Source organism: Trematomus bernacchii, unplaced genomic scaffold (genome assembly GCF_902827165.1).
Source record: "Trematomus bernacchii unplaced genomic scaffold, fTreBer1.1, whole genome shotgun sequence".
In the NCBI taxonomy this organism is placed as follows: domain Eukaryota; kingdom Metazoa; phylum Chordata; class Actinopteri; order Perciformes; family Nototheniidae; genus Trematomus; species Trematomus bernacchii.
In genome coordinates, this window is record NW_022987689.1 from 17,041,251 (window position 1) to 17,058,055 (window position 16,805).

The 16,805-nt window shown below is 42.8% G+C and overlaps 1 protein-coding gene across 1 annotated transcript in view; it reads left to right on the top strand.

Moving 5' to 3' along the window:
* pkn2 (protein kinase N2) overlaps window positions 1-16,789 on the top strand; it is a 39,865-nt gene extending 23,076 nt beyond the window's left edge. The window contains exons 5-23 of the mRNA XM_034138278.1: window positions 1,202-1,331; window positions 1,445-1,590; window positions 1,854-2,067; window positions 2,807-2,992; window positions 6,162-6,271; window positions 6,377-6,520; window positions 6,763-6,838; window positions 7,111-7,267; window positions 8,682-8,808; window positions 9,435-9,571; window positions 10,036-10,111; window positions 10,428-10,519; window positions 10,607-10,783; window positions 11,805-11,867; window positions 11,946-12,022; window positions 13,105-13,247; window positions 13,999-14,106; window positions 14,239-14,319; window positions 15,027-16,789. Coding sequence (XP_033994169.1) covers window positions 1,202-1,331; window positions 1,445-1,590; window positions 1,854-2,067; window positions 2,807-2,992; window positions 6,162-6,271; window positions 6,377-6,520; window positions 6,763-6,838; window positions 7,111-7,267; window positions 8,682-8,808; window positions 9,435-9,571; window positions 10,036-10,111; window positions 10,428-10,519; window positions 10,607-10,783; window positions 11,805-11,867; window positions 11,946-12,022; window positions 13,105-13,247; window positions 13,999-14,106; window positions 14,239-14,319; window positions 15,027-15,230 — 2,448 coding nt within the window. The 3' untranslated portion in view covers window positions 15,231-16,789. The remainder of the gene's footprint in view (window positions 1-1,201; window positions 1,332-1,444; window positions 1,591-1,853; window positions 2,068-2,806; window positions 2,993-6,161; window positions 6,272-6,376; window positions 6,521-6,762; window positions 6,839-7,110; window positions 7,268-8,681; window positions 8,809-9,434; window positions 9,572-10,035; window positions 10,112-10,427; window positions 10,520-10,606; window positions 10,784-11,804; window positions 11,868-11,945; window positions 12,023-13,104; window positions 13,248-13,998; window positions 14,107-14,238; window positions 14,320-15,026) is intronic.
* The last annotated feature ends 16 nt before the right edge of the window (window positions 16,790-16,805 follow it).

Below are 16,805 nucleotides of genomic sequence, written 5' to 3' on the forward strand. Positions count from 1 at the left end.
AGTGGCAGGGTCAGTTCTTCCAAATTGCTCTTTCAGGGCCACGTCTGCTTGGAGATCAACCAGTTGCATCTGGAGAGGCCCAGCATTTGCCCACTTGAAGTGCTGTGTCTCCGCTTCTCTCACTGTATCGCTAACTACTCTCTTCTCTTTACTCGTGTTCCTCTCCGCTTCTCTCACTGTCTCCCACTCTCTCGTCTCTTCTTCTGTGTTTCTCTCCCTGTATCGCTCTCTCGTCTCTTCTTCTGTGTTTCTCTCCCTGTATCGCTCTCTCGTCTCTTCTTCTGTGTTTCTCTCCCTGTATCGCTCTCTCGTCTCTTCTTCTGTGTTTCTCTCCCTGTATCGCTCACTCGTCTCTTCTTCTGTGTTTCTCTCCCTGTATCGCTCACTCGTCTCTTCTTCTGTGTTTCTCTCCCTGTATCGCTCACTCGTCTCTTCTTCTGTGTTTCTCTCCCTGTATCGCTCTCTCGTCTCTTCTTCTGTGTTTCTCTCCCTGTATCGCTCTCTCGTCTCTTCTTCTGTGTTTCTCTCCCTGTATCGCTCTCTCGTCTCTTCTTCTGTGTTTCTCTCCCTGTATCGCTCACTCGTCTCTTCTTCTGTGTTTCTCTCCCTGTATCGCTCACTCGTCTCTTTCGCCCCCTGTCGGCAGCGGTTAAAATAGAATCGCCCCGTCAAAATTGAAATCCCCTATTCATGTATTGATTAACGGTCCAGGTCCGTATAGGTCGGTGTCTGGGTCCGGACCCGGACCGCCTGTTACTGAACTATGCCGTATACCGTCCAATAAGTAGATAGCGTTAAGGTGAGGTTTGGAAATGTAAAAGTGAACAGGGTCATTTCTAAATATCTTCCAAAGAAGATGATAACTGAAAATGAACACGGTCATGTTCATATTTAAATTATAGATTATAACAAAACAATTATGCAAGTCATATCCATATATCGCACAAGAATCCAATAATCTAAAAATGATAGAGGTCATGTCCACATATCGTAAAAAGGTCAGGTCAACTCACCATAAGATTAAGCTGATAATGTAAAACATTAAGGGGGCACGGTTAGTAAATCTTACGATAAGTTGATAACATAATTCCTGTGACAGGCCTAATTTAAACATTAATGTGTACTAATGTTTGTCTATAAATCACCATTTTTTTTTTTACAACAACAGACAGTGATGTTTCATTTTCTAATTTGTTCGAAGGACCGTAAGTTGCTAGCGATGGCGCAGCAGATGCTTCAGGACAGCAAGACGAAGATCGAGTTCATCAGGATGCAGATCCTCAAGTCCAGCCAGGCCAGCGAGATGAGCTTCGAGAACAACGATGTGATGGGTGAGCCTTCAGTTGTACTCTGTGTTACATTTTTAAACTTTTAATGCGAAAAACCCCAAAGTCCTATGAACAATTCCGTCTAACAGAATCCTGTCATTTATTTTCTGTTCCAGACAAGCCCATCATCAGCCCGCTGGACCTCCGGGTGGAGGAGCTGTGTCACCACGCCAAGATCGAGTCGGCTGTAGCAGAGGGGGCCAAGAACGTCATGAAACTGCTGGGCACAGGGAAAGTCACAGAAAAGAGAGCGCATTCAGAGGTAGCTGTTTGTGTTTGCATGTGTTTGCATGTGTGTGAGTCTATTTGCATGCCAAATTCACTGCTTCTGGAACATTGTGTTGATGTAAAACGAGCAGAAAGAAGATTTTCATCACTTTGTGCAGTTTCATTGGCTTTAAATAAAACAATTTCCTGCACTGCTGCTGTGCTCTATTAAAGTAAAATGGACCGTGTAATTGATGTTTCTGTCTCTCTTTATCCTTTTATACTTATTTCCTTCATTTACTTCCGTCTCCTCTTCAGGCCCAGGCTCGTTTTAATGAGTCCAGTCAAAAGCTGGACCTCCTGCGATACTCCTTGGAGCAACGCCTCATGGAGCTGCCTAAAAACCACCCTCGCAGCAGCAGCATCATGGAGGAGCTGTCCCTGCTGTCCTCTCCTGTCCTCAGTCCCAGATCCAGCATCATCTCCACACAGAACCAGTACAGCACTGTGACCAAGCCCGCAGCACTCACAGGTACAACACACCCGGTGATGATTAATAACAGCATGTGATTATGTGAGTTAGTGTCCCATCATCACCCTGTTCTTCTAAAAAATGTAAACTGACAGCTTTTCACATTTTCTCCACCTAGTGGTTCCTATGGTATTATTGTTGGTTGTTTGATCGATCTACTTATCTGGACTGAGTAAAACACCCATATTAATAAATGGGCATCTTTTGCTACTTACTGATCTAGCTTAATAGAAAGGACTTGTAGTAAGCACAGTGATGCAGTGCTACGCCTTTTGTCTGGGACGTTTATATAGTCATCAAAATAGGGTTCCGTCATTCACTGAGAAACCATCAAGCGTTTTGATGGATCCGGTAAAGTTGGTTGGACAAAGTCAGATAAGACTTAAGTTCATCTCTGATGTCGTAAGCTTTTTTACGCAAATCGTATGTGCTATTTATTCTGATACAAGGCCTGGATACTACGTTGGGTTAACATTTCTTAATCTCCATGTTCACGTAGATTTACCTAGACCCAGATATTATTACAAAGTGACATTTTCCTAGTTAAGATTAACACGGATGTTTCTCATTAATGCCTTTTTCTTTGTTTGTTGTCGTTATTGTTACGTAGAGTAATAACCTACACATAAAACATTTCAGAATTTAAATGCTTAGACCATCTAGAATGTGCAAAATGGGACCATCTTGTAAAAAGAGATTGTGTGATGCATGTATCTGTATTGTCCCTTCTCTCCTGCAGGCACGTTAGACGTCAGGCTCATGGGCTGTCAGGACCTTCTGGAAAATGTCCCGGGCCGTTCCAAAGCAGCTTCTGTCCCTCTGCCGGGCTGGAGCCCCAGCGAGACACGCTCCTCCTTCATCAGCCGAGCAAACCGCAACCGCAGCGTGAGCTCCCGGAACCTAACGAAGAGCGAGGAGCTCTCCAGTGAGTAGACCTGACCGTACACTGTCTGGAAATAAGTAAATATTGATACAGAGATGGAGAAGTAGATCTGCGATTACATCGAGCGTCATAATAAACGAATCACAGCTGGACCATAATGGACCTGAAGAAGGAGGAAGGACCTTGTCTGGAATACCAACTGCATTGCAGCCACAATCAGTACATTGTAAACATTGTCCAGGGTTCGTACGGTCATTAAAAACCTGGAAAAGTCATGGAAATTCAAAATGCAAATTCCAGGCCCTGGAAAAGTTATGGAAAACAATATTTTTCCCAAAGTTTTGGAAAAGTCATGGAAATGTAACTAAAGATGCGTCAAATATAATTTACATTTGATCTAATCGCCAAAATAATCTGCAGTCGCGAGCTGTTATGTGCCATCATAACGCGCATGGTGTTATTTTTTAATATATGAAGTGCGAGCTGTGTGCTCGAGTCTTCCTGCCTCTCGGGCCAGCTGAACTCTGCTGCTCCGGGATGAGGGTCTAGCTTCAGCAGCTACATTACCTACGGTGCGTTCGTTAACAGTAACTGTGCGGAGTCACTGTGGCACAGACTGGACCGCTGGTGAACAGCTGTTAGAACGGTTCAGGTGTTCAGAGCAGAGCTCCCTGTCGGAGCGGCAGAGCGTGATGTGCACTGAAACGTTTTTCTGTCGCAATATTATTTAAGGAATCGTTGAGCTAGCTAACTAGCATACATTGTCAGTATCTGCTAACGTTAGCTTTAGCCTTCGTTTTCAAATAGTTTTTTTCATAGGCTATAAACAGAGGTCGTATAAGTATTGATATTGTACTAGAGTAGAAGTACACAGATCTTGTACTTGAGTAAAAGTAGAAGGACCAGGGTGTAGGAATATTCTGTTACAAGTAAAAGTCCTGTAATCAAATTGTTACCCAAGTAAAAGTACAAAAGTATTCTCATCAAAATATAGTGAAAGTAGCGACAGCAAAAGTAGTCATTGTGCAGATTGGTCCATTTCAGAATAATATATATGATATGTTTTATAATGATTGATCATGAAAGTGTTCTCAAAGCTGGTAAAGGTGCAGCTAGTTTGAATGACTTTGTACACTGCAGGGTAGCTTGTGAATTTACTCCAGGTGGAACTAAAGTCTGATTTAACACTTGATTATATTTCACATCATTCATCCAGATCTGTGAAGTAACTAAAGGTATTAAATACCATTTACCTCTGAACTGTAGAGGAGTAGAAGTACAAAGTAGCAAAACATTGAAATACTTAAGTAAAGTACAAGTATCTCAAAATTGTACCCAAGTATAGTACTTGAGTTTATGAACTTAGTTACTTTACACCACTGGCTATAAAGATAGAAAGACAGCCTTGCACAGAGGCATGACAATACATTTTCAAAATGCTCAACAGTGCTGCCAAAATTATAAACTGACTGCTACACAATTAAAATAAATGCTTTTATATATTTCTATTAGATGTGACTCTTTGGCGTTTCTGTTATTATTAACTGCTTTAGTTGTTCTGACTGCTAAAATCCTCTGTTATTCCTCATTTTAAAGCCGATATTCCGAGGGGTGGGGGGGTCGGGGGGGCTCGGATCCTTGTCACCTTTTTCATACCTGATGAGTTTGCATCCCTGACTACAGTTGCTTTAGCGTGTAGAAGCTGGTAAGTCAACTATTTTATTTGTTTTAGATAGGCACAACATGTTTCAGATGCAGACCTTATTTTCCTGTTCCATGTTAAAATAAACCATTTTCAGTGGTACCGCTGAGAAAGAGTCATTTGTTTTGGTCATGGAAAATTAGGTAAAGGTCATGGAGAAGTCATGGAAAAGTCATTGAAAATCATTGGTGAAAAAGTGTATGAACCCTGAATGTTACATCAGTACTGGAATTTCCATTGGAAAAACTGTTGATGCACAGTCTATAAAGAGGCACATCAATAAGGCATGTTGATGTATAGTCAAATCAATAAAAGGGATTGCAGTGGTGTATGTTCACTAAGGAGTTATGTTCTATAAACGGATTACCCTCCATTTCTATTTTTTTATTTGAAATGTGCACAAAAAAATACAAAACATTTTAATTGAACGAAATGACCATTTGCCTTTTATCAAGCCAGTACTGGCTGGCGGTTGCTTTGTAACTTTATCACTAACATAGCCTACTGTATTCTTTAGATATTAATTATATTTCACAAATGGATAAACATTTTCGAAGATTCCCACCGATGTGCTTTCACAAGCTTGCAAAGTTTTCAGTTGTGGTTCTACAACATAAAATATGCCAGTAAATACCCCACTAGTAGAAGCTTTTCCGTTAAGATAAAAATCAGTGAGATTACTAAACCTCCTCCTCAGACATGGTGACTTTTGCTTAGCTGTGGGGACATGAAGTTTATGACGGCATTATGTAAGCCAGGGGTCGGCAACCTTTTTGATATGAAGTGCCATTTAAAAAAAAAAAAAAAAAAAAAGTTATCAGCGTGCCGACGATCGTGAAGTAGCAACGGGGGGGGGGGAAGGAGTTAGACGCTCGTGAACTGTCAACAGGAGGGCGGGGGGAGCCTTGCTGCGGGGAAGCAGTGTGTGGACCTGTCAGCGCAACTTACATGATGCCGAATTTAACAAACAAATTTAAATAATTGGTTTAAACGGCATAATAATAAGGACGATCGTCCGTTCTGTGATTCTCCAGAACACACAGATGGCCAGTCCGCACACAGCCACGCAAAATCTGCGGCATTTGTACAGCTCCTTATGGGTACTGCAATTTGTGAAGTGCTTTCCTCCGTGGTGAAACGATCAGCCCTGCACCACGGAGGAAAGCGGCAGAAAGTCACCTGGAGTTAAACAGAGCGGGGCTGCGCTGCGTGCATGGCTTCCTTCTGCGCTGCGTGCATGGCTTCCTTCTGCAGGTAACGGGGAGACGCGCTCTGGCGGCGGTCTCGTTCAGGATCCGAAAATCAAATTTAAATATTTTGCCCACTTATTCCACTTATTCCTAGTGTGCCACTGGTTACGGTGCCGCGTGGCAGGGGTTGCCGACCCCTGATGTAAGCTTTTACTCCTGGATTGCATCTATACTTCAACTATTTTAAAAGTGGTTTAAATATATGGAGATTATCCTGCTGAACTAAACGTGGAAGAATCATAAGTGTGTGTGTCCTCAGATGAGATCAGCGCAGTGCTGAAGCTGGACAACACGGTAGTCGGCCAGACGAGCTGGAAGTCAGTCAGTAACCAGGCCTGGGACCAGAAGTTTACATTGGAGCTGGACCGGGTAACACGCACACACACACTCCCCTAACCTACATCTGTCTTGTTGTCTCAGTGTGGTGTTTGAACACAGTCAGTGTGTTTCACATGTTGCTTGTGTGTCCTGCAGTCTCGTGAGCTGGAGATCTCGGTGTACTGGAGGGACTGGCGCTCGCTCTGCGCCGTCAAGTTCCTGAGACTCGAGGACTTCCTGGACAACCAGCGTCACGGGATGTGTCTGTACCTGGAGCCACAGGGGATGCTGTTTGCTGAGGTACACACACACACACACACACACACACACACACACACACACACACACACACCGTTAGTTACAATTGACAGGTCACATTGAGACAGCTCCTGGTAACCATAATGGACAGGACTGTAAAATTATAAAAATCTAAAGAAATGTCTGTTGATATATATTTGATTACTTCTTTTATGTTACATGTTTGAAAGTGTGTCATAGCAGCTGTTTTCTGTTGCGTCTAAATATTAATTTCTCTTTTTCAGGTTACATTTTTCAATCCTGTCATCGAGAGACGACCAAAGCTACAAAGACAAAAGAAAATTTTCTCGAAACAGCAAGGTGAGTCAACATTTCTTCACTCTATTGTGATTCTCAGACGCGCATTACAGACATGTACATTTGTTAACTGAGGCTTGGATGGTATATCTAATCATTTTGTGGATCTTGGATTCACTAAAAACAGTATTCATATTTCCTAAATGTCCCCAAATATGTTGCTAGCTCGAAAAAGAAAAATGACTTTGTGTACCTTGTTTTTTCCTTTGACTCTTTCTCCTTTTCAAACGTCTTAACTTCTTTGCTCTTTGTCCCGTTGGCCTCTGTAACATCAGGTATAACCTTCCTGCGGGCCCCTCAGATGAACATCAACATCGCCACCTGGGGCCGCCTGGTGAGGAGAGCCATACCCACCGTCAGCACCAACTCCTTCAGCCCGCAGGCGGTTGAGACCGGGACCGGCAGCGTGCCGGGCTCCCCCACACCCTGCAGGTACTCACACCAGAGGTTGCGCTAGACTTTTTCGCTGTCCGTGACAGGATCGTAACATTTCCGTCAAAATTCAGTATTACCCGTCGGCCTTTACACAACTCTGACGAGGGGGGGGAGAGAGCACGCTCGTGAACTGTCAACGGGGGGGGGGGGGGGGGGGGGCTGTGAACTGTTAGGGCCGTGTTATGCATGCTCACTGCACCTCGCGGGAGCGCGCACAGCGTAAAGCAGAAACTCGCAGACATTTCAATGATTTGTACGGCAAAGATAGGTTTGGATACGGTATCATTTCCTTTTTGGCGGGCATGCATAACACGGCATAACGCCGGAGCCTCGCCGCGGGGAAACTTTGGCGCTGTTCCGAGTTTGTTCTAATCCGTCAAAATGACGGACTGCTTTCAATATTCGGTTAACGCGACCTCTGACTCACACACACCCTGCAGGTACTCACACACACATATATAAACAAGGTTATTCTAAAGTAATTAACTCATAAAACGATAGTTACGTATGTAACTACGGTTCTATTTCATCCTTACTGACCGCCAGAGGCGGTGCTTAGCACTGGATGACTTATATCAAGTCACGAGGAAGTCTGAGTACTTAACCTATAGGGATGGCCTAGGTGGACTCTGCAGGAGGACCACACCCAGCGGGTGAGGGGCGGCAACATTCACTCTGTAATATCTGGCGAATGTGCTCAGAGATGCCCATGTGGCCGTGGCACATATGTCCTCCAGGGGCACACCTCTCAAGGTCGCCCATGACATGGAGACACTCCTGGTAGAGTGGCACTTTACTCTGGGTGGCAAGGGACGGTCATTCGCCTTGTATGCCTGGGCAATGACGTCCACGATCCAGTGGGACAAGTGCTGCTTGAGAGCGCACAGCCCCTTCTAGGACCACCGTAACACACAAAGAGCTGCTCAGACTGACGCATGCCTGCGGTAGTCTGGAAATAAGCTCTAAGGGCCCGCACCGGGCATAAGAGTCTTGACCTCTCTTCCCCCTCTCCTGATGGGGGGTCAAACCGTGCCAGCTGGATAGGCCGATTTAAAATGAGAGCGTGCCAGCACCTTAGGGAGGAACGCTGTCGGCCATAAGGTGACACCTGAGCCATCTGAGTTCCACCTCAGACACGGGCTGTTCACGGACAAGGCCTGAAGCTCGCTTACACGCTTTGCTGAGGTGATGGCAAGAAGGAAAGCAGTAAGAAGTGCAGCGAGAAGATGAAAAAGGACTGAACTCGTTGACAACACCGGAACTTATGCCTTCCGGGGTCATACGTGACTTTGTTGATATAAATATTCGACCTGCACATGCGCGAGACAGAAGATATCCAGTGCTAAGCACCGCCTCTGGCGGTCAGTAAGGATGAAATAGAACTAAATCTTGTACCTCTGCCTTCTCACAGTGACCCGCTGGTGACCAAGCTGGACTTTGACAAAGAGCCCACCCCAGGAACCAAACACTACCCCGCACCTGACGACCTTCGAGAACCTCTGGTGCAGGACAAGATGCCCGACAAGGAGGAAGTGCAGGTACAGTGATGAGTGACTGCTATCACTGTTGACTGATCATTCATAAACATCGTTTTACCCCTGTCTTATGATAAAACGCTGTCAGCTACATGGTTATAATAAATACAAGCTTTCATTAAGACGTTTCCAATGTATTGACTCAAGATGACCTCACTGAGTCAATAAAGGGGAAAGATCCCATGTATGCATTTCACAACTAAAACCTAAAGTTGGTGGCAGCTGGCTGAAGGGTATCGCCTCAAAGTTTCCAACTTGCTGTTGGCTTTAGTGTGTGTACAAAATACATGTTTTTATTTAAAGGTAAAAATGCCAAAGATAGCAAGTTCTACTCGCCTTTCTTTTTAAGTGTTACATCTGGAATCTGATCTCAAGCAAACAATTGATCTGTCGTTTGTTCACATAAACTTATATGTTCAAATATTGTTTTGTTTTTATATATTAAAGAATATTCGTTGACAGTATGTTACGATTTATAGAGCATATTTGTGAACTGAATTGAGACACAACAGATAAATAACACCTTAAAGCCCTCTCCCCCATCTTTTCTTTTTACCAACACCTCAATGACTTCCTTATTTAACAACAATCCACTATTTCACCTCCTGCTTGGTGCTCCCTCTCTGCAGGACGCCCTGGCCTCCTTTGACTTCCTGAACAAGAGGAACAGCATGGCTCTGAAGCCGGAGCTGGACAGGGTGGTGGAGCAGGTGATGCAGCACCCGGAGCTGGAGCTCATCGCCCTGCAGAAGGACACAGAGATAAGGTATTGTGTTCACACTTTCATGCTGTTCAGACTCTCACGTGTTCAGTGCTGCTGAAACACCGCCCCCTGGCTATCAATCTGCAGTTTCTGAGTCAAACTGTCATGTGCAATACAATAATACTTTATTGTTTGATTGAGTCTGAAATTGTTCTTGCATCACAGCAGCTCGATTAGCATCATCAACATGGACACATTAAGACAAGATACAAGAAAGAGACATTTAACAGGACATTATAATCATTGAAGAGGATATTTTGAAGACCCTTTAATGTACATTTGATCTGGGATTAACTCTATATTTAATTTGAGGATTGACTAGTGCACAAAGGAATGATTCAGTCTAACCTGATTAAATGGCGGGACCCTGTATCTGCATGTGGTTTCATATTCAAACCCCCAGCTTTATGCAGGCCTCTACATGTATTTCACAATGGATCTGAATGTAAACACTGGTCTGTTTCCAGGGAAGAAGAGCAGTTCCACTTCAGTCTCCAAGACTTCAAATGTGTGGCAGTCCTTGGACGTGGTCACTTTGGAAAGGTACGTTAAGTAGTCAAAAGGTATACTACAGATCTTTGAAAAGTCAAATAAAACATTTCATTATTTGAATCAAAAGTAATAGATCAGTATATTAATTAAATATATTTCTAAAGTTTTTTTATCAACAATTCAAATATTTTTATATATATATATGAAGTTGGCTCCCAAATATTACAGTGAGAAGCATCAAATTCTAACTTTTGAGAAACTGGAACTTGGAAAAGATGGCATTTTTCCTCAAAATATGACTTGCACAAAGCAGGCACAAGCTGAAATATATTTCCCCTAAAGCTTGTCTGCTCTGCCCCCCCCTCAGGTGTTGTTAGCAGAATATAAGAGCACAGGAGAGATGTTCGCCATCAAAGCTCTGAAGAAAGGAGACATTGTGGCGCGAGATGAGGTGGACAGGTAAATATTTACAGTTCCTGCTCAGACTGGATGTGTAAGAAGATGTAAAAATGGAGCTGCTGTAACTCTGTCTCTCTCTCTCTTCAGTCTCATGTGTGAGAAGAGGATCTTTGAGGCGGTGAACAGCGTGCGCCACCCCTTCCTCGTCAACCTGTTTGCGTGTTTCCAGACGCAGGAGCACGTGTGTTTCGTCATGGAGTACGCAGCTGGGGGGGACCTGATGATGCACATCCACGCTGATGTGTTCTCCGAGCCCAGGGCCATGTGAGTGACCCAATGTCTGTTGGAGAACTGTTGTGAGGGTCTTTGGATGTCATGGTTCTCTCAGTAGCCTGGGTTTGTGTCTGGTTTCTGATTGTCTCATCCTTCTTGGGATATGGCCTCATTTTTATATTGTAAAGTTCTATTTTTGCTTTCATTTTTTAGCACGGAGATCATTTGCGGGAAAATATCAATACGAATTTTGACAAAATATGTATAAAATGAATTTCCTCTGTGTGTAACACTTGTATTCCTCTATTCCCAGGATTATTATATATTAATGAGGAATTTGCTTTGTGTTGTGGGGGATAATATCATCTTTTATGGCTATTATAAAATGATAATGATATGGCTAACATGATAGCAAACAGATAACACATCCAGCCGATATAAAGGAACATTAGCATTTCAATCTAGGTCTAGCTCTCTGATTAATCAACCGCTCAGAGATGTCCCGCCCCTTAGCCTATCACGTAATAATGCATTTTATTTATGTAGGCGCCTTTCAAAACTATTAGTCGCCTAACGTACAAAGTGTTGGAGCGCTAACCAATTTAAGCACGAGTGTAATGCAGTGATGTCACTGTTACTAAAGTAAACAAAGGAGTGCAATGGAGGTGTTTCAGGCAGGGGGGGGGAGTTTGTGGGAGAGAAACTCCCTCTGGAGGGAACACAGGGATGTTAGCCTTTGCAGACCCTTTACATGCACTACAACCTATAGAACACACTACAGGAGAGGGAAGATTAAAAAAAAGCATAGGGCCTCTTTAAGCTTCAATTCAATAAATAAAGCAAATTCTAAAATCTAGAAAAAATGTGTAACTGGGGAGCTACTAAAATAAAGAACATTGTAAAAACAATGTATGGACTGTTCAAAATACAATAAAAGGAAATGACAACACAAACATTTAAAGACACTTTTGAAAAAATAAACCACAAATTTGAATTATAACTGACTGTTTTCTTCGTATTCAGAAAGGCTATTGTGACCTAATCCTGATGTTGCTGTTGTATCCTCCTGCAGATTCTACGCAGCCTGTGTGGTGTTGGGGTTACAGTTTCTTCACGACCATAAGATAGTGTACAGGTGAGACTTTGAGAGTCATTCAACTCACACACATCTGACTGCAGCATGACGGCTTTAATAACACTTCTTTGTTTCCAGAGATCTGAAGCTGGACAACCTGCTGCTGGACACGGAGGGCTACGTAAAGATCGCTGACTTTGGTCTTTGTAAAGAAGGTACAATGGAAACATTCAAAACATTAAACAATAAAACTGCAATACAGTCACCAGACCATAAATGCTCTCATTTTTAATCGGTATTTGTTTTTATTTTTGAGTTTTCAAATTGACTCTTCATTTCATTTTTTCAGAAAGCATTTGTTTTTATAAATGTAGTTTGATTTAAAGTTAAGGCCATGTATAATGTTTCTTAAGTGTGAAGCTACTTGTATAGAAAACGCATGTTTGGAGAACTGTGCAGAAATGGCTATAACATTAAATCTTTGAATTTTGGAATCAGCGTTCCTCTTTGGCTTCTAGAAAATGACTTCAACTAGTTAGGGTGGAGTTGAGTAACATTTGATCTGCTAGAATCTGCTAGAATATCTAATATAATTGTACAAGTCTAGACTACATGTGATAAACAAACAGGGATTCATTTTGAGCATAGCTCCATCTCATGGACTGTCATGTGAACTGAAATGAATTGAAGTTCATTTTTGGTGATTTTATTAGTTTTTAAACCAGACAATATGTTTCACTATATCAGAGGTCGCATTAACCGAATATCTTCCGTCTGACGGATTTTTTTTAGCAATGCCGGAAAAATCTGAAAGCAGTCCGTCATTTTGACGGATTAGAACAAACTCGGAACAGCGCCAAAGTTTCCCCGCTGCGAGGCTCCGGTGTTATGCCGTGTTATGCATGCCCTCCAAAAGGAAATGATATTGTTTCCAAACCTATCTTTGCCGAACAAATCAAGGAAATGTCTGTGAGTTTTGGCTTTACGCTGTGCGAGGTGCAGTGGGCATGCATAACACGGCGCTGACAGTTCACGGGCGTGCTCTTCTTGGGTAATACTGGATTTTGACGGAAATGTTACGATCCTGTCCGTCAAAATGACAGGCAGCGAAAAAGTCTAGCGCAACCTCTGCACTATATATATATTTTTGTATGTCTTTTCGGTTGACTACTGAATACTAACGTTAGGAATAATATAGCTTCCAAATGAGTTTAAAACGACCTATTCCTGACCTCAGTTATTGATTGATTTAGAGAGAAGGTGATGGTTTTATTGATCCTCCTCTGTGTTCCTGCAGGAATGGGCTTCAAGGACCGCACCAGCACGTTCTGCGGGACGCCGGAGTTCTTGGCCCCGGAGGTTCTGACTGAGACGTCGTACACCCGCGCCGTGGACTGGTGGGGGCTCGGAGTGCTCATCTTTGAGATGCTGGTCGGGGAGGTGAGGGCTTCCTCAATGTTCGCAGGATTAATGATTACATTGCATGATTGCACCTTCACTAGCGCTTAGTCCTTTAACATTGTTGTATACCATTATGTCAAGTGATTAATGCTGCTTATTCTAGTTTATTTATATAGTACATTTCATACGACCTGCATTTGAAATAATTAGTTAAAATCATACCTGACAAAAGGGGTTATTATTACACTTACTTTTATAATTTTCATTAAGAAGAGAATAATATTACTGATTCTTGAACACAAACTTAACTTAAAGCCAAATAAAGTGTTTTTATCAAAAAGGCTGTTATAGCAGACCTAAGTTAGTTCATGTTGTAGATTATTCCAGAGAGAAGGATCCTAATACCTTAAAACAACATCATCTGATTTAGAATAAACCAAGGGTACGGTAACGCATCCTACACACGGTTCCGTCGCGTGCTCCACGGAGACGCTTCCCATTCACTTTGAATGGGGTGACGTCACGCTTTGCCGAACTGCATTGTGGTTCCGTTGCTTCACTTTGCCTCCGTTGCTCGCGGTGAAAGTTGGGAAAAGTTCAACTTTTCAAGCGCAGACGGAAGCGCTAGCCAATCAAATCATATGCCAGTACACGGAACCGTGTGTACGGGCCGTAAGGAGCCCTTTACTTGATGCTCAGTGGGATCCGTCAGCTGTGTTTTCAGTGAGCGTTAGTGACCAATAATCTGCAGTTGTCATGTTTTCATCTTTTTAATCTGGGCACTTTTCAGTCGCCGTTCCCCGGTGACGATGAGGAGGAGGTGTTCGACAGCATCGTCAACGATGAAGTCCGCTACCCACGGTTCCTCTCCACTGAGGCCATCTCCATCATGAGGAGGGTGTGTACGGAGAAATGTGATGACATTTAAAACTGAACTATCAGGAAAATGCTTGCATTTCCCGCCTGACAAACCCTCACTATGTAGATACGTTTATTGTTGACTGTATTTCCTGTTTGTCCCTGTGCTCAGCTCTTGAGAAGAAGTCCAGAGCGACGGCTGGGAGCCGGGGAGAGGGACGCAGAGGAGGTTAAGAAACATCTATTCTTCAGGGTAAGCATCGAAAACACCATTTAATTTACGCTTTGGCACAAACTGGACTGTAGGTCAATTTGTGCCGCTGTTAGAACGTGCCATCAGAGCAGAGCACAAAGTGCAGGGAATGTGTTGAAGTTGCTTTGTACACTCTGATAAGCAGGAGGCACTACATCTTTCTATATCACATATTGATAGTAGAGCTGTCGTTGTTAGGACATTAACAATCCGGTTAATCTAGAAACCTTAACCTTAAAAAATGTCATGCAAATTCATCACATTATCAAGTTGCTCCCGAATTCCAGCGCCAATGTCTATTATAAATTGCATGTAGAAAGTGGCACGAGACGTGAAGTGCACTGATTTAGCAGAAGCTCATTTCTTGCAAAGTCGCACAACAGTGGGAAATAGAGGACAGGAGGGACATGAAGTGCTCGCAGTATGATAGCAGCAGAGAGACTATGCTCTGTGTAGCGCATACTGTCCGTGACAGCAGATTTGTGGATGCTTGAGTGTCGGAAATCATGTTCTAATAAAGTAAAAAACCCTCCGATTTCTCTCACCAGTTTGTCATGCTTCTTTTTATTACAACATCACACATGTATTTGTTTTATCCCCTTTTAAAAATACAAGTAAAGGCTAGTATTTTAAACCTATGAGTAATCATGATTAATCACAATTGAACTGGACAAACCCCCTAATGTTTCTCTCTGTCTTTCTGTCAGAACATGGATTGGAACGGGCTGTTAGCGAAGAAGGTGAAGCCCCCGTTCGTGCCGACCATCCAGGGCACCAACGACGTCAGCAACTTCGACGACGAGTTTACCTCGGAGGCCCCCATCCTGACCCCGCCCCGGGAGCCCCGGCCGCTCAACTCGGACGAGCAGAACATGTTCTCTGACTTTGATTACATCGCCGACTGGTGTTAGCTCCACCGGACCCCATAAACCACAAACACTGTGAACACACCAACGCAGCGAGGACTGTAGCTCACATCATCTTTAAAAAAGTGTTCCTCGTCCAAAACGTCGAGGAGGAGCTGCGAGCTTTCGGGCAAGAACTCTGTGCCATTGAGAAGAAGCTCCACATGTTTTTTAATCCACATGAAGAACTTTTTTTTTATTAAGAAAACAAGAGAAACTCTGTTGTCGGAGAGTGAAGGAGGAGGGATGCTTCGTCCTCCTGCGCATGTCTTCGTGTCCATTGTCTGACCACTGAGAATGTTTTTCATATGAACTCCGAGGAGACGGCATCACAATCATGTTATCCAGTGTCGCTGTCGTCAGTTATTTTGGATCTGTACAGATTATATTCAGTCATATATATTTTATGGTCGTGTTATGTTCCTCTTCTTTACTTGCAAAGCCCTCACCATCATTTAAGTACGTTTTATTTCAAAAGTTCACATTTCTGCCGGCTGTTCAGTGGATTTAAAGTGCTCAAAGCATTCTCACTGAGCTACACACATCCTGACTACTACTGCTGCTTCCTCACTTGAAATCAAAGGAACAGTCTTTACACTACATTTCCTTTTTGTCCTGGAACCGGTCTCTGTCCAAAATCAGTTCTCTTGTTTGTTTAGATTCCTTTTCTGCAAAACCCACATAACAAATTCTATTCAGTTAAAAACAGCAGTGTAACGTGCTACTTCATACTAATAACCAACACTTGGTTTTATTTGTTAAATTCAAATGAATAAAAAAAATTAGGACTTTAGAAGAAGCGTTTGTTGAGAAGAGCTTATGCTAAAGATTATTCTGTCTGTTTCTGCTGCCTCCTAGTGGCTCAATAGACATCCAACTAATATTCATTCATATTTTCTTCTGGCGAGAGTTTAGTTGTATTTCAATCTTTTTTTATTTAATTTTTCCTGAATGAACAGCTGGTTGTAAAGATCCTGACAGCATTTTCTTGTTACCTCAGTCAAAGTGAAAGCACTAAAGTGAGTCGCTCAGTTAAAAGCTAACAAAACCAAATGCGTCCTGTCCCTCTTGAAGCAGAAGACAAACTCCTCATGGGTAAAGAAAACCTCTGATGATGAACCCAACGACAGATGAAGCGAAGACAATGGTGGAGTTGTTTTTCTGGGAACTTTATAAACTGTTTCTGTGGACATGCCATTGAAATGCTCCCACAGTGGAACCAGCTGGTGACTTGTTGCATGTTCCATATAAGCAGAGGCCTGTTGATATGAATCAATACAGGGGAGGGCAGGTATATTATATATACATACTGTATGTACACAATTAAGCTGAGAGCACTAATTTTATCAATAGTTTTTAATTATCTACGTTTCTTAATGAAAATAGATTGTACAAAGTTTTTTTGTATTCTTCGCTTGTGCATGTTGCCAGAACAGATGAAAAAGGTTATGGATGGTACACCAATACTCATGTCACAACTGCTCACCCTGGTGTATAAAAAGAGGAAGTTGTTTCTGCAGTCGTTGCCCATCATGATGCACAAATTAAACATTTGTAATAGTGGATTTCTTGTTTTGTACC